The 27,447-nt window shown below is 40.4% G+C and overlaps 1 protein-coding gene across 1 annotated transcript in view; it reads right to left on the reverse strand.

The window, feature by feature from the left end:
* Positions 1 to 27,142, reverse strand: part of EPSTI1 (epithelial stromal interaction 1) — a 49,503-nt gene extending 22,361 nt beyond the window's left edge. Inside the window, exons 1-6 of the mRNA XM_069850001.1 lie at positions 26,897 to 27,142; positions 16,961 to 17,019; positions 15,492 to 15,575; positions 11,647 to 11,720; positions 10,930 to 11,013; positions 5,367 to 5,440 (exon numbers count right to left, since the gene is read on the reverse strand). Of these exons, the coding sequence (XP_069706102.1) occupies positions 5,367 to 5,440; positions 10,930 to 11,013; positions 11,647 to 11,720; positions 15,492 to 15,575; positions 16,961 to 17,019; positions 26,897 to 27,072 (551 nt within the window). The 5' untranslated portion in view covers positions 27,073 to 27,142. The remainder of the gene's footprint in view (positions 1 to 5,366; positions 5,441 to 10,929; positions 11,014 to 11,646; positions 11,721 to 15,491; positions 15,576 to 16,960; positions 17,020 to 26,896) is intronic.
* Positions 27,143 to 27,447: the final 305 nt, after the last annotated feature.

Here is a 27,447-nt window from a genome sequence, read left to right on the forward strand (position 1 = left end):
GCGTACAATTAGAAAGCAACCTCACAGGCGTTCAATAAACTGCCTTCATTATTACACTCAAGAGAGTCCCTTTGGATGTCTATAAAAGCCTAGTTTTCTGCCTGTTAGCTAAATAATTGACAATGCTTAAAATAATCAGGACCAAATGAACAAAACGAAGACCATTGTGGTGAAAAGAAGCAAACAAAAGATCCTCAAGGCTGCAAACCCTTTTTGTGCCAGCCCTCTTTCATTCTCTCTAGCAGCCTGTATTAAAAGTCTAGTCAGGTTTACATTTGCACTTCTGTGGGGAAAATTTGTTTCCAGCCTGCTGTTTGAACATCACATCACAGGGGACTGAAAACTGGCAAGGACTCTAGTATTTATCCTGTAAAAATAGATAAATAACTAAAAATTCTGGTTTGATTCAGGTTTTATTTTCTTGCATTTTATGACTTCTGAGAAAACTGCTTTGGCAGGCAAGTGTATATCAGCTTGGTTTGGTGAAACTCTGGATTGTGTTTGGAGCATGCACTTACAGGCATTCTGGCAAATTCTGTTTCCAGCTCCAAATTCTGAGCTGAATGTACTGAATGCACACATGTACCTAAAGGCAGCAGTGCCAGGAATTTTTATAGGAGTACAATCTTCCCAAAACCAGAAGCATGGATATGTAACAAAGGGAGTGATGAAATTAAGTTCTAAACTGCTTTTCCCATTACATACATAGGTAGATAGGTATTAAAAAAGCAGCAGACCACATCCAACACCACAGTTTCTGGGAAGTTGAATCCAAATTAAATAAAAGCACCTTACTAGAGAGCTGGGCTAAAACCATATGGTGAGACACGCTGCAGTTCAGGAACAGATTCATACAGCTTGCACAGCAAGCCACAGAGTAATACAAATAATGAGGTAGCCATCTCTCATTACTATTTAAATGTAAATATTTGTGACCTAATTAAAGAGGGATGTCCTGAAAGGTCCTGGGCCAGCCAGCTTACCTCTTCTTCATTCCAACTTGGAAAGATGGACACTCAGTCCTCTCCTCACAAGGATTAGAAATTGCAGAGTATGGACTACACAAGCATTCATTACCTTTTAATCCACTCTGATGGAAACATCATTTCTGCCACAGGCCATGAGTGTAAAATGCATCCAAGACACCATTACTCAGAAGGAAGGACTCCATTTGAGGTGTAATTTTTTTTGTGGTAGAAAAGTGTACATGTACTCCTTATTTTCTAGATTTGGTATCTGCAGAGGCAGAACCACAGAACTGCTATCACCAATAAATATCTCAGTACTTCTCTTCTGTTAGTGTATTTGATTTGTGTGGCAAGGTTTTGGTAGTGTGGGGTTCCAAAGGTGGCTCCTGTGAAAAGCTGCTAGGAGCTTCCTTATATCCAACAGTCCATACCAGCTGGCTCCAAGACAGACCCACTGCTGGCCAAGGCTGAGCCCATCAGCAATGGTGGTAGGACCTCTAGGATAATATATTTAAGAAGGGGGGAAAAAACTGCTGGGCAACAACAGCTGGAGAGAGGAATGAGAATATGTGAGAGAAACAACTCTGCAGACATCAAAGTCAGTTAAGAAGGAGGGGAAGGAGGTGTTCCAGGTGCCAGAACAGGCTTGCTGGCAGGACTTGTGACCCCGTGGAAGACCCACACTGGAGCAATCGATTCATGAAGCATAGTACCCCATGGAAAGGATCTACACTAGCGCAGTTCATGAAGAACTGTAGCCTGTGGGAACGGCTAATGTTGGAGAAGTTTGTTTAGAACTGTCTCCGGTGTGAGGAAACCCACATTGGAGCAGGGCAAGAGTGTGAGGAGTCCTCCCACTAAGAAGGAAGGATTGGCAGGGACAATGTCTGATAAACTGACTGCAACTCCAACTCCCCACACCCTTATGATGCCTGAGAGAAGGAGGTGGAAAATTCAGTAGTAAAGTTAAACCCAAGAAGAAGGGAGGGGTGAAGAGAAGTTTTTTTCTGAGATTTGGGTTTGTTTCTCACTATCCTACGCTGATTTGATTGGTAGTAAATTAAATTTCCCCAAGTCAAGTCTGTTTTGCCTGTGACAGTAATCAGTGAACGATCTCTCCCTGTTCTAATCTTGACACAGAAGTATTTGGTTATATTTTCTCTTCCCTGTCCAGCTGAGTAGGAGAGGTGACAGAGAAGCTTCGGTGGGCACCTGGTGTCCAGCGAGAGCCAGCCACCAAAGTTAGTACAAATGGTAGCAATTCTGCCATGCAGCAATTATCCCATCCCAAGTTCTGCTTCTTTGTGCTCTTCAGGCTTCATATACACAGCTGCTTTAAGAGATACCTTGTGTGTTTTGTTCATTTTAGTCACCTAATAGAATTCGAGTCCACCTAGGTTGGAGAACTGCTGATCCCAAAAAAGAGAAGCTTGCAAGACGTTTCCATAGCACTCTGAATGTGTGTCTAGATCCCATTTTCACAAGACACAAACACATACTCAAGCAACTATGATAATCGATACAGTTGACTTTCAAGGGCCAGTTGTACACAAAGAAGCTAACAAGACTGTCAAGACATAGTTAATAACGGTATTCTGCAGACAGTGGACATGGCTGCAGACAATTTTTCCTTTTGGCATTCACTTACTTCATATTAAACCCATTGAAAGGGGATATCAGTGAGAAGTTCTTGTTTATAATAGGAATTTAATCAGAACAACAAACTTTTGGGTAGTATCATACTTTACTGTCAGAGAATGTTAGTGACATAAGAATCTCAAGTGCCTTTCCTTATCAAATAGAAGCGGCACTTCATACAGGAGAGGTACTGATTGGGCTGTACCCTGTGGAGGCTGATACAGCCAGAGGTGGTGATCAATTTTAAAAGGTTTCCTAGCTAATGAGACAGCTGGTAGGCATTGATCTCCTCAGGCTGTGATGTTGCAGCTACAGATGCGTACAGAGGACAGACTAACAAGACAGCTTATCATTTGAAATGGCTCCACAGGCCATGACATTGCAGAGGTCATTGCTTTATATGAAGTGCATGAGTTTCCTTTCCTCTCTCCCAGCAAGCAGGAAAGAAGATCAAAATACTCAAGGAGAGACAGTGAGGAACAGGGCACAACCTCATATTCGTTATCTTCACCTCTAGACATAGGGTCCTAGATTACAGAAGTAATGAGTCACTCATTTTTGCATAGTAGTCAAAAGCATGTCTTTAAATACCAAGCATTTTTATATGAGCATGTCTCTAATAACTAGCAGTCCTTCAATGGAGTTACTTTACAATATCTGAGATGTTGCACAGCATCTTTCCATTACTGCAGGATGTTGTGCTCCATAATGCAAATGTAACTTCACAATGCAACCTCAACAACATCCAGCAGTAAAGAATCCTTTTCCTCTGCCCACCAGAGGATTCCTTCAGACCAGGGAAGGCACTAGTGTACAACACCAGCTGCTTAACAAAAACTGCATTCATTGAAGACAGGTTTTCTGCTCACTTACTCCAAGTACAGCATCTACAGGGCCTTCTTGGTGCATGTTCAGTATATAGCACGGTCAAATAATCTTCTGATAGTTGAATCTAGAGCAATGGAGCTCAACAGTCAATCTTTACCTTCAGTGACATCAGTCAGTTTGGTTTCCTAAGATGGCACCAGCTGTATGCTCACTAATATTTCCTAAATCAGTGGACAGAATGACTCCCAGCCAGTTTCTTCCTCGGTGCCCCGACACACTACGCTCCTGCACCACCTGGGGATCAACTGACTGCCCACATGAAGGTCTTCCACAGGGTTCAGGCCTGCTTTTGACAGGACCAAGCTTATTTTTAATGACAAAAGCACTGATCAGCAGAATTCATTTCACCCTAAGCAAAAAGAGGTACAGACAGGAAAGGTGAAGGAAAGGAAAAGAAACGTCTCTGTTCATAACTGAATCAGCCTCAAGACAGAAAAAACAGATTAAATGGAAAGGTAAGAATCCTGACAATCCCCTCAGGAAAAAGCAAGTCCCAAACTGATAACCCTACACCGAAAAGATCTGATGAGGTTGTTGTTGAGTTAGGCTCAAAGAGCATGAAGGTGTCTAGTCTGTCAGAAACAGGCAGAGATCTAAAGTTGTGCAGGGTCATCAGAAATCCTGAGGAATCAAGGTATGTGTGTGGGAAATTCACACTGGGACAAGCAGAGGACAAACAGCAGGCAAAATACCAACACCTAGAGACAAACCTTGGCAATGCTATATAAGGAAAGAGCTGTACCTAAATCCAAATGGGAAGAAATAAAAGGAAAAAGACAACAAAGGCTGAGATCAGTGAGAACACACTAAAATGTCTACACTTCAGAGAACAGTCTGGGCAAATGATGAAGGCACCAGAGCTACTAGCTCAGGACAAAAGTGACTGCTTTAAAGGTCACAGAAGAGGAAAGAGCAATAAATCATGCTAAGAACACAGATGAGTAATTTCAGGAGCCAAAGATAAAAGAGGTAAAAGGTGACTCAACAGCACTGTGTGTTAATTATGTGATAGAATTGGTTTGGATCAGTTAAAAATAAAGAAATAGGATGGAGTGAACTGGCAGGGCAGGAACTTCACTGCCAATGGAATTAATTATGTCAGGTGTTAAGCCATATCTAAATCTGGCATTAAGGAGTTATTCTTGGGAAACAGGTCTTCACAGCAGATATCCTCTATATTTAAGATGTAGGACTATGCTAAATATAGAAAGTCCTCATTATTTCCATGCAGGTTAGATTTCTTGACTAGTTACTAAAATAAATGGGTGGAGATGTAATTTAGATGCTGTTTCACTAATTTGTCTTGGATTGAATGATCACATATTAATTCAGTTAGAGAAAGAAAGCATAAAATTGTTCCGTAATTCAGTTTCCATTTCAAAGTGTGTGTTTTGAGAAGCTAAGAGAACTATACTGAACCAAATTTTTCACAGAGTAAGGTATGGAGGAGGCTTGGAATAGTTCACAGAATCACATAATGGATGTAGTTGGAAGGGACCTCTGGAGGTCATCTCGTCCAACTCCTTGCTCAAGTAGGGCCACCTAGAACCAGGTGACTTTTGAATATCTCTGAGGACAGAGACTCCACAGCCTCCCTGGGCAACCCGTGTCCATGCTCAGTCACCCTCACAATAAAGAAGCGTTTTCTGATCTTTAGGAGGAATCTCCCCTGTTTCAGTTTGTGCCCACTGCCTCTTTCCTGAAGTCAAAAAAAAGTGAAGAGAAAAAAAAACAGCAACAGAAGCCAAACTCTTCCTCAAACAAGAAAAAAGCAAGCAAACAAACAAACAAAACCCTAACAAATCAACAAATACAAAACTGAAGGACAAGCCAATGAGGAATTTTTGTTAGTAAGTTTAAAATTTTACTTACCGATATTGATCTTCAAGGAACATCGCTCTTCTTTGCATTTCTTGTTGCCTTTTTTTAGCTTCAAGTCTTTCTGCCTACAGCAATAAAACCAGAAAAACATACTTGAGATTTCCAGTAAGCCAGAAACAAACATTGATTATTTAAATTCAAGTATTTAAATACTGTTTTTTAATACAACTATGGCAGCAGTTGGGTACAGAAGTGACTCAATGTCAAATTTAAAAATATTCAGATATGACCAAACAGCTCCCAGTCAAGAGACCAGTCTGAAATAGAAAACTGCAATATGCTCCTGGCAGACCCATCTATTTTCACAAAGTCCTCTTGAGCCTTCACAGTTCTCATGCCACAGCACTGTTGAGGCCATTTCTCAGTACTACTGATTTAATGTTGGTCCTAATGAGACGGTAGAGCATGCAAACCACCACACCAATGCAGATGATAGTCTTGTAGCACTGGAAGTGCAGTGATACAAAAACATGTAGTCCTGCATATAGACCTGTGGCCTTTGGGAGCACTAGGGTACTGAGCAGTTGAATACATGCTATGACAGATCAAAGTAGGAGGTATTTCAATGCTTTTAAATATCTAAAGGCAGGTGCCAACAGGATGGGGCCAGACTATTTCCAGTGTTGCCCCGTGACAGGACAAGGGGCACTGGGCATAAACTGGAGCACGGGGAGTTCTACCTGAACATGAGGACTGTGAGGGTGATGGAGCACTGGAACAGGTTGCCCAGAGAGGCTGTGAAGTCTCCTTCTCTGGAGATATTCAAAACCCCCCTGCACACGTTCCTGTGCAAGCTGCTGTAGGTGACCTTGCTTTAATGGGGTTAGACTAGATGATGTCCAGAGGTCCCTTCCAGCCCTTACCATTTTGTGTTTACGTGATTTGTACTACACCAGTGTTACTCTGCCTCAGACACCATGCCCAGTGCAAAAGTCTACCAAATCCTTGGCATAGAAAACTCCTCTGGAAATCTGGATATCATACAAGTGATTAAGTCCTTTAATATAAAATTGTACACAATTTCCAGTGAAAAGGTCATCTAAGCTGCCCCACCCCTCTAAATTCAAGTAGAATAAAACATTAAAATAAAGCAGAAACTAGAGAACTTGCTGCAACAGCAATGTGTAGCTTAAGCTAAATTCCTTCCAAAAGGAAGACACCAAGTTCTTTTTCTTGACGTGCAGGCTGTAGGTAAGTCCAGTGGGAATAACAGCCAAAAAGCAGTTCAGTGTATTAAAAGCACAGATCAGAAGTACCAAATTGGTATTTCAGCCCTGCTATATTTTGAGCACAAGCTCCCACATTGCATTTGATGAGGGGTTGCTCCAACAGGGTCTCCTGCCCCAGAGTCACGATGCCTAACGTGTTGAACAAACCGCAACCTGGGACTGTTACTCCGCTCATCATGCATTCTCAAAATTAAGAAAAGCATTTGTTTGGTAACCAAGCAGCCAGATATTGCTCTAAAGAAAGTGCTGAAGGAATTTCAGAGAATACCTTGTAGAGATGAGCAGGGATCTGTACGTGGGAATGGCCTGTTTGTCAGAGCCCCACATCAGGGAGAGGACATTGTACGGAGGTTGAGGTATTGTGCAAGACCAGATAGAATGGGGGATCTGTCTGTGTATGTGTGTGCGTTTAAGGGGGAAAGAGGTGTTAAGAACAGGGCTGCTACCCCCAGTCCCATAATTTTCTTAGTGTTCTGCAGTCAGAAAAATTACGGTTCTAGTGGCAGTTAGTCAATTACTTTGCCTTCAGTGATTTCAGGTTGGATACTTTTTAATTGGATAAAGAATGACTGTCTGGAAGAGATTTGCAAAACAAGTGCAAATTCTTCCCCAGCATGGATTGAATTAAGAAAAAAAGTCCTGTCAGATGTCTGCAGATAGGAAAAGAGCCACTACATTGTGTAACAATATAAAATGCTGGAAGGCAAATGACTTAGATGTTCTTATTTGGAAAAAGGTAATGGGAAAATAAACAAAAGAAAGGAGATGAATCTCTGAATGTTCCATTGCTCAGTCTTTTGATATGCTGAGACAATCACAGAATGAGGTATGAAGTATAAATCTGTATGACATACTGATGCAATTAAAAAAATCATGCTAAAGTAAGGAATATAAATATATATAAAGTACCGGTAAATTTTGATAGTGTTCAAGGGATATCTTGTTTGCTTCTAATCCCGCTATGCAGAGACAGATGATTTTTTAGGCAAAAGACTCGCACACATTGACACAACTTATGAAAGGAAAGGGAAAGAAATGCAAGACAAAGAAAGGAAATCTGATAATGTCTATCATTGTCAAAGATGATGCTGGTACCCTAAAGACATCTGTAATAGCTTGCAGGCTTTTCCCCACCACTGTTCCACACTGCAAGCTGACACCTTCACCTCTGAAAAAGCATTTGACATAGGATCCACCATCAGATTGCAAGGCTTCTGAAAGCTCAAATCCGAACCTCACTGGGGTTGCTGTGGTCTAGCTCCTGGCTAGAACAACACAGAGGTATGAACTTGGGTAAGTACAATTCTTCAGTATCATCTCCATCTCCCACTAGACAAAAAAGAAGGAAATATCCTACAGCTATTCTGCCACCAGAATGGTGCCTGAAGAAAACTCCAGTGTAATTATTTACTTGTGGTTGGTGTGGTTGTTTTCTGTTCTGGAAGTTTACCCTAGGACCTCTGCTTAGAATGCACACAAGTGACAGGCAATGGGACTAGGACATTCTCTAACTAACAACAATCTATCAATAGACATTGCCAAAGCACTCCACGTTTGGCACAATCTTCAAAAACAAAGCCAAGAGTGGAACAGCTGTGATATTGAAGGTAAACATGTTGAAAAGCATTAGCAGAAGGTCTGTAAAGTGCCTAGTTTTAACAAATTCCAGAAAAAAGGCCATTCATGCTGATTAACATAGTCAAATTAAAGAGCACATGATTTGATAAAGAATAAAATGAAATTACAGCTTATTGTAAATAGGACAATTTCTAAAGATGGCAGGACTGTTACTACATAATGTAAGAGTAAAAGAAAGTTGCATGAAGTAGAATTACACTGTATTTTTTCACTTTAAATATTTTGAATATTTTAATTTTTAGTCAAAATTTGGAATATACAAGGAAAGGCTAAAGGCAGCGTAATAGGAACAGAGACTGAATGACAGGAAAGTGAAAGATCCAGTGCACTGAAGTTATGCTATTTTTAGTACATTACAAACACAAAAAGCTTATAAAACAAGAACCCAAATATCAGCCACGTGTTTATTTTCTTGGGATTTTTGACAGTCCTTTCACCCAAAGGATGCAAAGGTAGTTCTGGTTTGGTTTGGTCAAAATCCACGATGTGAAGGGCTGCACAAAACTGCAGATGTCTGCTTCTAATAAGCAAATAATAATAATAATAATGCTACTTCCCATGTATTCCCACACTTTCTGCAGGTCAAACACACATCTCGGCACTAGGGGCAAAAACTGAAGTTGGGGCTTCTCTGCTAATATTACAAACTCATAAGGTTACAGAACAGGGAGTCACAGAGGATCCGTGTTTTTTGTCTCTGGGAGCTGGAGAGAGACTTTGCTGGCTAAGTAGGTCTCCGGCTGTAAAAGTTTCAGGGGCCTTGCTGATAAAGCTGGCTAGCCATTATCCCCACTTCAGACTGTCAGACAGTTTGACTTTCATTGAATGAATAATAACCTTGAGCAAAAGAAGAACTGGTCAGCAAGAAAAGGCAGCTTGTGAATTTTCAGGAAGACATGCTTTTGTCTGATGCCCTGCAGGTGTAGTAGCCTACAAATTTAGCACTTAAAAAAAAAAAAAAGTCCTCTCTTGCAGTGGCCAGGACCTAGTGCTGACCCAACAGTACTAGTTCTTTAGGATCCCTTTCCTGTCATCCCCCTGTTCTTAGGAACCTTTCATCTGCAGGCAGGGTGAGGTAGCCAAATCAACAGTTTTTAGTGGCTTTCCAGCATGCTTTTCTTAAAAGAGAGATGAATTTTTAATACATAAACATCTTCCAAGCAGAAATCTTCATCAGCTCAATCACTACTGTGGAAGACAACTGGAATAAAAAAATTCAAATAAAGTGTTCCCTTTCATGCTCCTCTGTTTTGTTTGTTTGCTTTGTGGGTATATGTTTATTTATTCAAATTACAGTGTGTTTAGCAAAGATGTTTGCCATGATGTTGTATCCTCCTTTAGAAGAAACTGATAGTTACAGTTTTACTATGTACAACATCTATAAAGATTTTATAATCTGTGGGAGTGAAGGTAAGGAAATTAAAGAGCATGAAAACAAAACTGATACATCAATATACTTTCTAGGTGTAACTATAAATTATAGCAGTTTTGCAACATTTTTCTTGTCTGATGTCCATGGGCAAACAACATATATTTAACAGATGAATAAAACATAATTAATCTTCTTTCTATCATTGATATCATCACTGGTTCTGGAGCTATACATAAACTGGTAACTATTAATGACATTTTCACATAATATTTATTGCTCCTGTGAGCTACTGTGCACGGGCTTTTCTCCAAAGTCTAATACTAACCACTGAAAGACTGGAAACAGACTAACCCTCACCTGGAGGCAATTAAGGCTATTTTTGTCTATGTGTGTCCTTCTATGCCATCTAGTAGTGATGATTTTTTTAATTAAGTCTTAGCCTTTCTGCACAGAAGATACTTTTTATTGCAGGGGAGACAAAACTTGCAAACCTGAAATCCCCCCTTTCCGTCACTATTACTGTACATATCAGTACCATGCTCCCCCTCTTTTCTTTTTTTCATTTAAATTTCATATTACATTCACTACGAAGTGCTACTTGGTTTCCACCAAGGAGATGTGAATGAACTTTTATGAGGGTTTATGCAGCACAGAACAAGAAGATGCTATGTGAAAATTACTAGAAAAAAAACAACCATAAAATAAAACTGAAGATTCGAGAGTGAGTTATTGTTGGGGTCAAGATATGGCCAATACTAGAAGAAAAAGTGATCTTACACATTAGCAATGCATCTGGGTCTGCCCATTCAGAGGGGTTGGAGTGGCATTTGAATTTCAGGGCACTCAGAACAATGTAGATAGATTACACTGAGCTTTTCATGATTTGGATACTTTTTCAACCACGACAGGCTGGATTTTCTTTCTTTGCATGTATACAGCAGGAAATTATGGATTTCTATAAGGTCTTTGTGCCATCTTCCACGATCCAATCTTACAGAGAAAGTAAACTATATAACCTGTGTACACAACATTAATCCTGACTGTACTGTTCTCTCTTTCTGCTAACTCTTCAGCATGGATACAACTGACAGGCAGGAGTTTCTGAAGACTCTAAGGAACATTCAGGTACCAAAGCACACCAGGTCAGGCATCCTTCAGTCAGCTACAAAGAGAAGGAGGACTGGATTTCCCAACTCCTTGAGGCAATCCAGGCTATTGTTTAATTTAATTAGCCTGTTCCACGTAGTTCAGAAAAATCAAGCATCAAGACATGACCTCTATTATACAGCTCCAACTCTTCAGCAAACATGTTTACCTTTTCTCTTTGAATGGCCTTCTTTTTCAGGATTTCAGCTTCTTCAGCTGCCCTTTTTGCCTTTACATAGTCTTCTTTCTTGTGCTGTATGACACAAATATAGGAAACTATTTTTTATATGCATGTATACAAAGAACACATAAGGTAACTAGGCTTGACTCCTGTACTGCACATCTTTAAAGCCTCAGGTGTGTTTGAAGAAAGTTTCCAGAATTTTTTCTTATAATGAGGCACTGAATAAAGCAGACTCTGCACCAGCTACTCCAGTATTGGATTTAGGAAGGCTGAGAAATATAGGACTGATAAATGAGCATCCATGCAAGGAATTACACAGCTGACTGGTAACTTACAAGCATTTATACCTTTTCTAACAGGGACAACATTTCTACATAAGCACTGGATGGGGCGGTATGTTGATCAATTAGTCAAAGTACAGGCAGCATGCTGGAAAATACAGTAAGGCATATAAGTGGCGTTACAACAGGACTGGTTTTCATTTTGGATATGATCTGTGACATGGGTTGCTACATATTTATAGCCAAATTTCTCATTTTATTTGGTTCAGAACATTTGTTTCTAGTTTTCTGCTGTTCCCTTCGGGTTTCATGATTTTCTTTTGTCAAGCAGCTGTGAGTTCCTTTTACAGCTGTAGGAAACACTTCATGAAAAGCTTTTTTTGAGTTCTTAAAACAAACAAATAAATTTATACTTCCTGACCTTTTGCTGGTATTTAGATTGCATGAGCATCATTTGCTGTTTTTGCCTTGCTTGAGCCTCTGATTCCTTTCCACCTTAAAAAAAAAGTATAAATTGCATTTTGTGTGAGCATTTTAAGTTCAAATGCCAGTTAATTCAGAACACAGCAATATAAAAGATTGGATGCATGCATATACAGGAAATTTTTCATAATTTTAGTAGCTGTCTGACATTAAAGAGAACGGACAAGAGACCTTTTTGGATCATCCATCAGAAGCACTAGCTTGTTATTTACAGAGCATCCACTGTATCATCCACTCTACCAGCAAATACATCCTACAGTATATGATCAGTTTATGCAGGAACTATTCAATTTTCAGAAAACCATTCATGCTTTGCACGAGTCTTCATTTTCAGACTCAGCTCTCCCCATCTTTGCTTAGTTTGTCACACACAGATAGAGAGTCACAAATTTTATTACCAAAAAGTTTCTCTTGTATCAAATGCAGGAGCTTGGAGTCTCTGCCAGTTCTAATGGGATGCTATCATTTGAATACCTTCTAAGTAATGTCTTAGGGCTTGTGGAAGTATCCCCTTTCTGAAATGGAAATCAAAGCCTTTTCCCACAGACCTCCTTCACATCCAAGTAGCAGAAGGTGCCCTTTCCAAAGGCATGGGCTCTCTTATCAGAACATCTAAAGCTCTGGCCATGACGTTCAGCATTCAACCAGAAAAATAAAAACACACCAAACCCCCCAAAAAACCCAAACAATACAAAACCCTACCAACATCACACACACAAACAAAACAAACAAAAAAATACCCAGCCACACAGAGAAGGTGATAATAGGTCTTAAGGGATGGAGGGAGTGGATTTGTTTCTATTATTCTGCTCTACTATTTTCCAAAGTATTTTCTTGCTTTAGGGAAGCAAATAATTCAATCCCTCAGTTTTCGCAAAAAACCAACAGCAGCTACCATACCGATTTGAGGATGAGGGCTGTATTTTCACTCACTGATTTTCTGAGAAGTTGCCCACTATGAGAGAGTTAATTCTACAGAAGCAGCTGAACTAATCAGTGCTACCTGAGGTGCTTGAAATATCAGGCAACTACACCAGATCCTTCAGGAGGGATCTCCTTCACTAAAAGTGGCTTCTCTACTTACTGACAGAAGATAACTAGGTGCCTTTGTGAGGTTCAATGAATGGGAGATCAATTCCCTAAGTGCGGAAACATTTCTATGTGCACAAATAACTCCATAAGGTTAAGCTTTCAATAGAGACCGACCATACAGCATACAGGCAACCACCCTGCAGGAGCTGTCATTATAGAATGGCTCCTCCCCAGGTCTAGGAAATAAAATTGTTAATAAACAAGGTTTGAAACCTTTTGGATGCTTAATCTTTCTTTCTTTCCAGCCTTTATTGGCAACATTTAACACTCTTGTGCTCTCTGCACTTTTCTGCACATACTGCTGGGCATCAGTTCTAAATAAATATTTTACTGATCATTATTAGCCATTGCCTTTCAGCCAGGTTTAATTCATTCATATTGGCTAGGCTGTAATGTGTTGAATATTTCACTGAAGTCAGAGTATGTGGTGACTGGCTTTATATAATATGATCACAAAAGAGGCCATTGCATCAGGCACAATTTGTTGCTCCCCTCATTGCTTATGTAGGAGACTGGAACTTGCAGCCTTCCTTCTCATCTCCATATCATATCTGACAGTTTGCCAGTCAAGTATTACAGAGTTGAAATCCAGAATACTTATTTCCCTGTGGAAAGCATGAACGTTAAGAAACCTCAAATTTAAGAATTCTTTGGTGTTTTTGACTAGATGTACAGTACTTTTAAATCACTCTGATAAAATAACACAGGACACTTTTTTACCTTAATGAGTACCTACAGCTGTGAAATTAGAGATGCCATTTACATTTTTTTTCTTCTTCCTTAAGCTCTCTTCTGTTCCAAATTTGTTCCTATGGGAATGATAAGATCTAATAATCTTTGCACCATTCCTCTTTTCAGAGGCACTGAACATAGTGCATGTGTTTCAGCCTCCTGGGTCTTTCTACATGGCACCTAGACAGTGACTGAAGAGCTCATACAACCTCCTTGATTTCTTTCAGCTTCTTCTTGCCTTTTTTTCCCTCTTCGTTTGCTTCTTTCCTGAGAAAGTTTTTAAATGCAGTGGTACCAGAAGTTAAGACACCCGACACTCACTCAACGACTCCACACTTTTAGTGACTGCAGGTTTGCCACCACATCCCTAGTCATGCAGCCAGCCTGCAAACGTTCTGCAAAGGTACCACAGCCAAACTTCTGTTTTCAGATTTCATTTCCTTCATCAAAAAGCTTTGTAGTCCTCTTGGGACATAAGTATGTCCTCTAGGACCAGCTCACAGGCAAGAAACCCCTTATGGAGGAGGGTGGAACTTGCAGCCTTCCTTCTCATTTCTATGTGTATGCTAGTATGTATGAACTCAGAAAAGAATATCCGGCCACACCGCTGCACATGATGATGGGAATGCAGGGCACCACATCAACCTGCAAATGTAGGTTCACCACTGCAAAGTGGGACTCAGTTTGCTGGGTAAAACAAATATGTGGGAGTGGTATCACCTTGACCACAAAACCAAATCTGGGTTGGAGCCAGTTCAAATTCTTCCATCTGGTACCTATTTTTATACACAGTATACCACCCTAAACTTATCTTGTATAGCATGGCAAAAAAGAACTTAGTTCCCAGGTCAAGGCAGAGAACAGCCTGGACTGTGCAGCCCAGATTCTCCTATGACAGCCAAGAGAAGGAAGGGGAGCTCTAGATTTACAAAACAAATAAAGGTATCATTGTAATCCGTTGCTTTCTCAGAATTAATTTTGTTCCATTTCTATTATTTCAGTTCCTGAAGGTCACCTCATTTTTACTGTGCAGTATCTTCATCATGTTCTATATGGATGATGCTTTCAAGTTTTGTCTTGTCAGCAAGCTTCACCAGCTCTCTCCTATTTTTTGTGCCAAAGACACTAAAGAAAGATACTAAAACAAGATAGGTCTGAAGACTGGTGCTTGAAAAGCAGTTCTAATAACCTTCCTTTTCCTTCAGCACAACCAGCAATTCTGTTCTCTGTACAAGACTGGGGGTGTGTTGGCTATTTTTTCAGCCTTTTATTTTTTTTCAAACTATATCCAAAATAAAACTAAATTAAATGCTTTATGGTGGTTACAATGGAAGACATCTACTACAGTTACTCTAACCTGTCTAGAAAAAAGTTAGTTATCTTATCAAAAACTTCAGTTCTGGGTCACTTAAGTTACTGTAGCTTTTTGTGCTGTTTTTCATTTACCCATCTCTGTTATTTTTATAAAATGGGTAATACTGAGACTCATGCACATTTAGCTTGCAAATGCCTGAAGCTGCAGGGATCACTTCCACCTCTTCAGGAGGCAGTCATCAGGAAAACACATGTTGTGTGCTGCAACACAGAGGAGTTTTCCTATGGGTAACTGGAGGGTCTCCAACACATCTGTATCCATCTGCAAGCTAATGCCAGGTGTGCACCCCAGCAGAGGCATCAACCACAGATAATGTCACCAGCAAGGGGGATAATCCACCTCTTTTTCCCAAACGTTAGTATAGATTTTATGCCCTGACCCAGATAGATTTCTTGAGCATTGTTTTGTTTAAGAAACATCTTTATTGCCATGACTATCAAAAAGCACAGAGCACAGTAGGCTCGTGTTAACCCTTATTGACACTGCATCTCTTTAATAAGAAGTGTGAGGTAAAAAATGAAAAATGTCGCAAGTCCTGGAAAAGAAAATTTTGCAATTCATAATTGCTGATTTAAATTACTTACCCAGTCTCTGTGGAACTAAATTAACTGGCCCTGGCCTGTGCTCTTTCTTCCACTGCTCCAGGTCATTTAACTCTTTCTTAGCAACTGAGCAGGTACAAAAAGAAACAAATATGTGGAAGGTAAAGGCAGTACTAAAAAGCAAGCAGTTTTGTTAATTGTACATAACCCTGAGGAACCATCCAGGAACAGACAAACTTGTTCTCAAGGGGTGCAGACAATCCCCAGGCAGTCACACAGTCACTGCAAAATCAACTAACAAGGTAAACATTTTGCCTAACTCTGTATGGTGAGCAAACTCTAGGACTCAACCCAAAAAGCAAAACAAAAAACAGCTAAGGGACTAGCTTTAGTTAAATAGACTGCTTTTTAACCCTTGGGAACCTGTAGCTAAATGCCACAATATTTACTCCTGCAGGTAAAGCAGACATTGTTACGATTAAGTTGCTACTGCTGCATGCAGGAAAACACTTGTTGTGTAACGCTCCTTAGCAGGGAAATGAAGAATAAGCAATTTTCCCTCCCATCCCAACCACATCCTCCCTAAGTAAAAACAGGAGCAATGCATGATTCAGCTTCAAATTAAGACATTCAGGCTGAGAGAGTTTGGGTTGTTCAGCCTAGAAAAGAGAAGGCTCCAGGGAGACCTTATAGCAGTCTTCCAGTGCTTAAAGGGGGCCTACAGGAAAGATAGGGAAGGGGCTCTTTATCCAGGAGTGCAGGGATAGAGTGAAAGGTAACTGTTTTAAGCTGAAAGAGGGTAGATTTAGATTAAATATTAGGAAGAAATTTTTTACTGTGAGGGTGGTGAGGCACCGGAACAAGTTGCCTAGAGGAGTCATGGAAGCTCTGGAGGTATTCAAAGGCCAGTTTGAATGAGGCTTTCAGCAACCTGATCTAGTGGAAAGTATCCCTGGCCATGGCAGGGGGTTGGAAATGGATGATCTTTAAGGTCCCTTCCAATCCAAACCCTTCTATGATTCCAAAATGATCTTTCCTAGCTTCATTAGAAGATCCGTCTACAATCCTTAAACAGAGATTCAAGAACCAACAGTGGTTCCAGTACATCCCAAAACATTTCCTGTGTATACTTTTCTTCTTTCTCCCCCTAAATCAGGGATTATTCAAAGCTGGGTTCTCCAATGTGAATTCAATCCTGTAAAAGCAGAATAGAGCTAATTCCAGCTGAGTCTTGTAGAAGCCAGCTGGAATAGCTCCAGCACTGAAATTAGCACAAAACTTTTACTGAACGAGACTTATTCTGAATGAAATCTAGCCAGATGAGAAGTTAATCTTAAGAAGAGCCTACACAACAATGGAGAATAATCATTGCACTGGCTCTACTGTCACAGCTGCACATGTAAAAGCATTATAAAAATGAGGATAAAAGTTGCAAGCATGCTAAAGCACACAAACGTCTAAAATTACTCAAGTAGAAATAATGTATTACTGTAGTAGACAACTCAACTTACCTTGCTGTAACTGGTTTCTTCTGGTTTCATTTGGAGTTATCACAACATATGGTCTGACACTAAAATGAAAAAGAATGCTCTCAATTATCCTGTCTACAGAAAAGCAAGACTGGAAGGTCAGTTTTCTGCAAATAACTTTATATCAAAACCAGTATTTATTTTGATTCAGCTCTTCAGGACTTTTTGGTAAACACTCTAGAAATACTTATTATATGTGGAATTGGCTGTAAATACCAAGGATAATATTTTCAGACACTTTTAGCATAATCTTCACTTTTCGTATTTAAGTCTCACTCTAGACTGCTGACCTCAAATCTCAGTTGTTTCAAATCAAATCACTTCCTTGAATCAAACAGTTCCATGTGGTGGACAGCTACTTCCACAGCTTGCGCAAGCACAGAGGAAAACCATTGTCTACTGGGAAGAGCACTGGGGTGGTAGTTCTACTGTATACCTAGAGGGCACCAAGCACTTCGGAGATTTAGGCAGTCTGCCACAAAGTTGTCCAATGAACATGCAGAATCATACCATTTGTAATGGACCCAGGTGGCTTGCTTTCAGCCAGAGCCTCAGTTTCCTTGTCAGCCTTGTGTTTGTCAAGCATTAGGAATTCTTCAGACACATTTATCTTGCTGTCAAGCCTAAGGTCTGTCTCACTAAATCAGGACAAAGGCCTTGTTTTGCCAGACTTAATTCAAAATGCAACTGTTGTCTCAGGGAGCTATCAATCTAACATGACAGCAAAGAAGCAGGACAGCGTTCAGAGTGTATTAGAGACTCGAACTGATCCAAGGAGTGATGAAAACATCACTCACAAAAAACAAAAGGTTTTATCTACATGGTGTATTGTATGGTTACAAGTTTACACTGCTGCTGCTCAGCAGAAGATAAGCCACAGGGGTGCAGGTTCACCAGAAATGCACTAAACAGCAGTTGGCTTCACGTGTCTGAGTAAGCTCCCATCTCTCTGCAGTATTTGGCAGGGTTTTATCTGCACACGTGGGCACAAATATTTCATTTGACTTCATTGCAGGGAAGGCCCAAGGAGAAGAGCATAAAACAAAGAATAATGAGGGGTGAAGGCTGAGCCTCTTAAAAGAAGAAAAGGCCACAGAGGGTGGCTAAAGGACAAGCTGAGAAGCAGAGAGAGCACAGTCGGCTGTGGAAAAGTAATGAGAGAATGAGACTCAAGACCAGGGCTAAAAAGGAGAATAAAAGTCATGCAAAGAGATCAAAGTGCTAAAGCTGCCTGCTGCTGTATCATTGTAATTCAGGTTTGGGGAAGGAAAGTATTTATATCCAATTACTTCTTTCTCTTTGAAGATTTATTCTACGTGGATGTGGATTAATTTATGAGATTAAACTAGTAAAGATAGAGCTGCAAGCTTTAACAATGCCATTTAATACAGTCCCTTCCCTTCCTGACAGCTTACTCTGGTGTGTAAAACTGTTCTTCACCTCTCCACTGAATCCCAGACCCTCAAAGGCAGGAGCTAAGAGAGCAGCAACCCTCCTCTGGCACTGCTGCACAAATGCAACACTTAAAAGAAGTGTTGACAACCCATCTTGCTTATGGCATAACTTTCCCCATCACTGATGTTTTTTCAGATTTTTCTTTATTTGACTGAGTAGTAGTATTTACAATTTATCCCAAACTTCGAAGAGCTGCTGTACAGTTTATCAGTTTCAAGAATTTTTGCAGTAGTTTCTCTTGGCTCTTTCAGATATTAAGATCATATTTCTCTCAAGTTAAAACACAAAAAGTACCTTTTGCACTCCCCTCCCTCTGTCAGTGAAAAATACGGTTGGAATTGTAAATTGCTAGACTACGTATTTTTCCCAAAAGAAACATCAGTACGTGTCAGACATCCCACTGCTTCACAGCACTAGAGGGCGTTAGAGTTTTTGTATCACCACATGTACTTCGATCACTTCAGCCTTTGTTCGGTTGTGTTTTTTTTTTAAATTAGGAATCAAATTAAAAAGAAATCAGGGACATTTGTGTATCTGCATATGTATGAGAAATCACGGTATCAAATCCAGCTTCTATGATGTGAGTAATTTCCTTTCTTTGCTTTTAATTTTTGGATGGAAGACTTGAGTCCAGAAAGCCAAGTGCTTCTGGACTCACGCTTCTGACATCTGACCATGATTGTTACCCAGGAGCTCAGAAGGCTGATACATGAAATATAACAGCAAAGATCAATCAATTTACAAAACGGGTAGAGGCGACTCCATACTTACCAAAGCTCAGCTCTGTTTTCTAAAGAGCAATATAAGAGTCATCGTGGTTAAGAGTGCTTACTTAAAGGCCAATTTCCTTTACAAGTGACTATAATAAAGGCAAGTTAAAATAAAAAGAGGATTTCAAGTCTCCAGTGGGGGAGGGAAAGGCAGAAGAGTAGCCAACTTCGGTTGTCTTTTATCTAGTGCTTGTTCTACATGCTCTGTTTTAGTTCAAGTTGTAAAAAAATAAAAAAAGGAAAACTCAGTAATGGTCACCATTTTACAGCGTTCACCTTGGTGTCTGGAAAGACAGACATGTAAGAGTATAGTTTTGAGTACTGGGACCAGGGGAAAGAAGAATGAGCCCATGGTAAACTTCTTGTGTGTTAGGTGAAAGTCGTGGTATGAACCGGTTGTTGCCTTTCAAATCCACAGCAGGAGAGAAGCTAGACGAGCTGTTGCCTGAGAGTCCACCTGCCAGTTCTAACACTAAAATCCACGCCTAGCATCCCTCATTTTCTTGAGATTTTTTTTGAGAAGGAAAGTTAAGGCAATACCCCACCACCAGCTTTCACCTTGCTTTAGCCACTTTGCAGGATATTGCATGTCATTTCCTTGTTCAGACAAAACCTCTGATCCAGTAAAACCCACCACAGCCTGTCAATTTAATATTCCAGTCAGTTCCTGAGATGCCATAGTAGCCATAAGTCTGGAGCATATTATCCTGCTTACCTGGGTAGCAATTAAGGAAATGTGAAGATTTGAAGCTATCAGTGATGGGCAGACTTTTTGTACTTTATACCAATATACAAGGTGCTTCAAAATCCACAGCCAGAAAAGATTATAAAGAATTTAACTTTTCAGTTTCCTTAATAATGATTCTTATTGTTATATGACTTAAGCCTATCTTTGAGGTAAGATTATTTTATAAATAAAATTACAGAAGTCACTGGAGGAGGGAGGGAGAATATCTTACCCAGGTTATAGCTCTTCAAAATAGAGAAACAAATAATCTTCTACCTTTATAGATAATATTAGTCTTGATGAGGCTTCTTTTGGTTTGTTTTCTCCACAGAGAATGGGAATGTACTGACTAATTACACAGACTGAACAGATATTAATAAGAATAATAAAGACATAACCCAATAAGAGAATGTATTGGTTTTGAAATAAAACAAAAAATCAACCTCATATGATTTTCAAACAGATAGACATCAAATATGGCAGTAATGGGAAGATAAATACTTACATAGCAATATATAAATAGATATAGAAACATTTCGACCAGGAGAAACTTGCTATACAGTCATAAAAAAAAACCCTGCAAAAATAAAGTACACATTGAATGATCAGCAACACAGAGAACACCATGCTACAACCTTAAATTCTTAAGCTTGTTTGTAACTGCTCACCTAACTAGCACTGCTCAAGGACACGTTTCCAATGCTTTCAGAGTATAGACCATAGAGAACTTTCCTTTTGGTTTTTATAAAATAGTTTATTTCTAAAAACAATTAAACACACAAGAACTTCCCTTCACCAACGATGCTTTTTTTGCAAATCTGTGCCTTTCAGTCTTTCCCCAAGCCTGCTCCAGCCTTCAACCACTGGGGAGCCTTCCAAATGAAGTGTGAAATAGTTTAAAGAGTTACAAAAGTAATGGCTGTTATGAACTATTTCCAGTTCCACTGTGTTTTATACTGCGAGTGCATTGGTACATGAATGCCGCAAAGCTGAAAGCTAAATATTTCACTCTATTGGGCAACGCCGTCTCTCTGTAAGAGACAGAAACCAAGGGGAATGTAGTTGGAGAGCAACACAAGTGACTAAAGCTTGGGAAAAAGAACCAGGCAGGTTCAGTGTGAAGGAAGAACTCAAGGGATTCAGCACAACTATCTACATATGAACATATTTTCCCCCCTTTGCTTCATATTTGTGCTTAATATATTCGCTTCATTTATAAAAGGGAAGACATAGGTCAAATACTGCGTTCAGTAATATGTTAAGACTGAAAACAAAAGAGAAAAAGGAGCTAACTGCCAAAGACAATTGCTGAATCATCTTTGAAGATATGCTGAGCAAAACTTTCCATTCAATCATCAAGAATTGTTTTAAGAGTGGTCAAGTCCATGTCACCCTGGTACTATTTTCACCAAGGCTCCCACAACTGATGGAGTGGCCACATGCTGTGAAGCACCAGGGAAGCTGCCAGAACAGAGGGCTGCAAGATGCCAAATCCCAGTGAGCAGACAACTGTCCTAAGGTATTCCTATTTTGCAATGCACACATGGACAGATGCTAATGATAACCGACAGACACTGTTCTAGACCTCAGCTGGGCAATATGCTCTGTGTCCTAGCTGTGCCATAAGCAGAGCTCTGGGAGAGTGTACAAACTTTGCGTGCAGGCTTGGGGCTCTGGTTTTCCATCTTTATCAGTGGCAGCATCTTACCAGTTTACAGCTCAGAGACAAAAGTGAATTACTGAGGCTTAACATTATACTGCCTGATTCTCCTAGCTGTGTGTGTGCTCTTAATGAGAAGGAGAAAATAAACTGTATTAGCAGAAAATGTTTATCATCAAAAGTCTATGTTCTTGGATTTTGTCCTGTGTCTGCCACAGGCTAGGAGTGCACTTAATAACCACATTTCAACTGATGTCTGGAAGCTTATTAAGCCAGGATAACTCACTTCTGTATCTTGTCTCTCTGCTTAGCTAAAGCTTTCATAAAAACAGTCAACATTTTTGCCATAGTGAGGCTTCAGGATAAAACAAGGAGTTAAATCCTGCAGAAGTTAACTTACATGGGGAAAGAGCGAGAGGGAAAACAGAAGCACAGAGGGGCCCAGAAGAAGGTATGAGTCAGAACTAACCAGTAAAGCAACAGGCCTGCAGATCTGCTGTTGGCACCCAAATCCCAGTTCTCCAGAACCCACAAGCTCATAGAGAAATTCTTGAAGTTAGAATTTTGTACAAGGAGTAAAACAAACTCAGATCTGAATTTCCTAGAGTTATGATGGGGCTCAGATTCAGCAGCTTGGTTTGGGTTCGACACACAATAACACAGTGGAAAGAATGGTAGGTACTTCAGCCTGCAATCCATTTAGTGCAGTAAATATGTCAGCACTGGAAGATGATCCCAACAACTCTCTAAAGCTCTATGGAAATTGTCACAGTGATGGATCAAATCAGGGAGCCAAGGTATACCTCTCAGCCCACACCTGGCTCACAGCACAGCTTTCTTTCTTCCCTGAAAACACTAACCTACCATTAGTCAGCATATGGTTGTGGCAGATTACATCAATGCCAGAGAGTTCACAGTGGCAATGTGGCAGACTAACATCAGACCCAACAAAGTCTATGAATGCAGATGCAGCCACGTTTGTGTGCTGTCCCCAGGTCCCAAAGCAGCTCAGTTTCCTCAGTGCAGCACAGTGCCAGGAATGCAGCAAGCACGCCACAGCCAGCTGGAGCACCTGGTAAAGACTAGCCCTGAGGAGTGCAGAGCATCAATACGTAGGCAGGCCAGGCACTGGGCTTGGCAACACCTATGCACTCCCTGCAGAGGCATCCGTGTGTTGCAGGTCATGCTTGCCAGCATGCCTGGAGAGCTCAGCAGGTCAGATGATGTATCACATGAAGATTAAGACCTATACTAATGGCACGTTCATCTCTTCTTCCCCCACTTTGTTTTCAACAGCATATTTCCTTCTCTGCCTCTGCACCACGGTATTTGTTGTTCTTTTATTGCTTCTAACCAAACACAGTATCACCCCATATGTTCCTTATTCATCAACTCACCACAGCTCCTCATCAAGCTATGCATCAAAGGAACATGCTGAAGCTTATGCAAACCAAGCCCTTCAGAAAAAGCCTTCTAATACAGGAGCCAGAAGGACTTCCATCCCTCCCACACACATTATGAGGAATACAGCAACTCATATCACCCAGACTAACAAATCTCACTGTGTAGTTATCCTTTTACATGGACTCAGCCACCAAACACATGGCTGGAGATAAGGCTGGTTACTGATCACATTGAAGCCACTTATCTCTGAATCACCCCACTGGGCTGTAGAGATTAGTCCATCAATCAGCCTGCAAGATACAGAGCTGAGAGATCTCTCCTTTGCATCAAATGCAGACCTCAACTCTAATCAGATTGTCCATAATTCAAATTACCCTTCTAGCACTTCCACCAGTGGCAGGGCAGTGAGCAAAACAAGCATTTTGTTAAGCATCCACCTCCAGTTTCGTACACTAATTTGGTGCTTGCAAAAAGTAACTTTAGATAGTAAAGGAAAATAAAATTTTCAGAAGAACTGCTATGTATAGTTTATCAGTAAAAGATTGAGAGGTCTTACAACACTATAAGCATATTTTTTTTTGTAATTCAGGATAAAGATTGGAAAAGGAAGGAATGAAAGCCCTGATGGACTTGACATCTGCATTCAAAGAATACAATTTTGTGAGTCAAGCATTCCAGTAACTTCACTCTCCTCACATGAAATTATGAGGGACTGTTACCAGCTGTGTGACAACATCTCTTCGCATTTTATTATTTTGGATTTGATTTTTTAAAATGGGTTTTACCAGAACCAATATTATTCTTGCCAGCTTTAAAGGTGTCAAGAACAGACTTCTCACTTGAGGCAGCTTTTTTTTTTTTTTCAGACACTAGCGATACTTCAGCCTCTAATTTCCACATTTCCCTCCTCCTTTTCTTCTGTATAGACTTTTGTTTCTGAATAGATATGAACAGGGGCAATTTGGGAATTCACTTTCTACCAGTTAATTTCATGGCACTTAGCAGGCAAAGTGAAGTAACTTAAATGCAAGCTTATTATTATAAGCAGTTTCAAGCACTTGTCATCCTGGTGATTTTTTCTCCATAGCCTGAAACCACATCTTATATAGAACCGTAGGGGGATGTACAGAGTTTCATTTCAATTTTGCATTTGAACAAGTATTTTTCTTAACTTAATTAGGGCCATTTTATTATCACTTCTCAGCCTTGACATATCATATAAGGACTTTTCCAAAGCAAGAGAAAAATTACCTCTAATATCAGTTGCCTACCTTGTACTTTTTCAGAAAGCCAAGTTTAAATACAAACCAGTGGATGAGTCTACAACATGCCATTTCCCACACGTTTCACGTGTCCAGTCTACGTGAAAGGTCATCTGATCCCACCTTAAGATACTGCTAAGGCGTTTTTCCACTCTCAGTTGTTCTGCAACACAGCTGGAGACTGAGAGTTTGTGTAGAAGCAACACACACACATACAAAGAGGCTTCAACAGAGACTCCAACTCCTGCTTTGCTGGCAGCAAAGCCATATTCTGGACGTTTCCAGGAAACAGCAAGCAGCACACAAGTTGAAATAGAGATACTCCTTGGCACAGAGGCATCTTACTTAGGCCCCCCATTTTCCCTCTGCTACACATATTCCTGAAAGCCTTCTTGATTAATGCTAGGCTTTACATTTTTCATTCAACTGACACCCTATGACTTTAGCTCTCCAGATGCTTTGCTCAGCCCTTGGTTATCCCAGAGCCTGAAAACCTGGACTATACTGAGGGCATCCCACAATTTAAGTTCTAAAATCATGTCCAAAAGGATTGATGGCTAGAAGTCTGGGTCAGCTTTATCACTGCTAAATGACATTTTAAACTGAGATATTTCTTGAAATGTAGCTTGAGATAACAGAACACAGATATAACAGTCAATGTAACAGTTAATTTCTGTTTTAAGAATGAAGATATCCCCTCGTCTGCTTCAGGATTTCAGATACTTTTCTACGACTTTAATCTGGGTTAGTTAAAGAAATCACAGTTTAAGTGGCTTCTCCTCCAAACTGACTGCTAGCAGCCCTGCCTCCAGGGAAGGGAGCAACACGCAGTCTTGTTCACTTCCTTTTCCGAGTATTTGTTTCCCACTCATATTGCATGGTTTCTGTTTGAATCTGTCTTCTCCTCATCCATCCTTCTCACTAACTACATACTAATGCAGACTTTAATTTGTACACTCCAAGTTTAGGAATTAATTCTTTGTTGCAGCTTTATGAAGTCCCAGAGAGAAGCTTTCATTATTACACGACAAAATATATTAATCACAAGAGTCCTTGCAGTAGATGCACAACAGATTTCTTTCTCCAAGCATCATGTAAATATGAAAAAAAGAAACAAACCTTTAAATAATTGTTCCTCAAAAGCTTACCCAGTTTTAGGGGGGGATCCCATCATCTGGTCAGATCTGTGTGAATATATTTGCCCTAACCTTAAATTCTGCAGGGAGCTCAGGTTAAACAACCGATTAATATTTGCCTAATCTATACTAGGGGGGTAGGATTGCGGACTAAATCCAAGCAAAGACAGTTATACCAATGCAAAAATTCCCACTATTTCCCTCCGGCTCCAAACCTCCACACACACACCCCACCCCCCCAAAAAAAATATAAAGGCAAAAAAAGGCACATGGCATAAATCTATAAGCTAACTAGGGCTGCTCTTATGGTACTGTGGATACATGCCAGTGTGAGAGCCAGCAAGACAGAGGGTCTTTCATGTTTGGAAGTGGCAGAAAATAAACATGGAGTGTAACTGAGGAATGGCTGTCTGATCCCCTGAAACTCAATAATTAAAGTGCTGATGGATTTCAAATCAACCCAGCTCTTAATAGCCCTTGTATCATTACTACCTAGTAAGCAAGCATTCATGGGTTACAATGGCAAGCTGATGATGACTGCTTGCTATCAGCAGCCTGCCACCTCTTTCACAGCGTGGCTCCAACTTCTGCATCCAGAAAGAAGAGAAACGAAACTGGAATAGCCTTCAGTTTCTGTCAGCTGCACTTTGGAAGGGCGAGGGGGGTGGGGGGGAAGACAGCAACCTCAGGACAGCACATAATAATAATAGCATTACACACACTGCTACTAACAGCTCAGAAAAAGCACATTTAGGGGAAAAGACTGTAAACAATTCACTTTGGTCAGCTAAGCATATATATATTAAGCACATGTCCATAAAATACACACACACTACTGTCAACTTCTATTCTGTATTGTACCTGCAAGCTAGACCTTATTTGTACGAGGTGTCTAAGAATTGCCACTGGAAAACCAGAGATAGACCGAACACAGATCTCCATAAAGCCTAAAATAAAATTGAGGGCTGAAGCTTTGTCTTTACTTTTGTCAGCATGAAATTGTTGGAAGCTGTTCCATTTCCTGGGCTGCATTCAGATCAGTTCTGGAACACAGCCTATATCTATCTTTTAAGCCAAAGGAAGTATTTTTAGAATTTCTAGGACAAAATATTAAGAGACAGAAAACAGGCAGCTAGAATCAGATTTGAAATTTCATTTTGAAAAAATATGCCAAGAGACCAACTCCGTGTACAGTAGTATGAAAAGTACAGAACCAGCCACTGCTATTGCACAAAGTGAAAACCACACCATCACGAAACCTGCCAGAACAACTCAGGTCCCGGGTAGGAAGCATCATTCATAGGCAGGATTCAGGCTGACCTGCAAGTGGCTCTGAGAGCACCAGGACAAGCTGCTTGTGCACCAAGAGACCCATTCACAGGCTCTCTATAAAGTATTTCTGCCTTTGGAATTCTGCCTATTTCTGCTTGCTCACCTCAAGTAAGGTGGAGAACAGGCACCGGATACATACATCACCATCTCATCCATGCTCTTTTATACTTACTCCTGCTCTTGCTGTTGTTGGTAGACTGACGCTTGGCCACTTTGTTCCTCTTCAAATGTCATTTTTTGAGGGTTTTCAGCCTCTTCTCTATTACTGCCCTGAGAGGAAAACGGGGCACTGGCGGCAGCAGCCCTCCTGTTCCTGCTGCCTTCTCTCCATCCACTGACCCCAGACATCACTCTAGCAATACTTTGCCTTGTCAGAAAGGAGTACTGCAGCTAGGCTAGAGAAAGACTCAAAACTGTGCAGTTCTTAAAAGTTGGTTTCAGTTCCCTCTAAGTCCCACCCCCAGCTGGACTCTCAGCTGTAAGATACGCAAATGCATGTATAGGTTTCCAAGTCATCCTCCAGCTGAAACTCAGTTCAATCATCTCTGTGGAGTCAGACTGGAGTCATGGAGTGACAACAAAGCCAATCTACACTAATAAAGGAGTCCACAACTGTTTGTGTGGTCGTGGAATAAACCACTTCAGCAGAAGCACAGTGAGGTCTGTCTGAACAATTTGCCTTTAAGACAGGAGAATAACTCTAAGGGTTTGACTGGTTTATAT

Source organism: Phaenicophaeus curvirostris, chromosome 1 (genome assembly GCF_032191515.1).
Source record: "Phaenicophaeus curvirostris isolate KB17595 chromosome 1, BPBGC_Pcur_1.0, whole genome shotgun sequence".
NCBI lineage: Eukaryota > Metazoa > Chordata > Aves > Cuculiformes > Cuculidae > Phaenicophaeus > Phaenicophaeus curvirostris.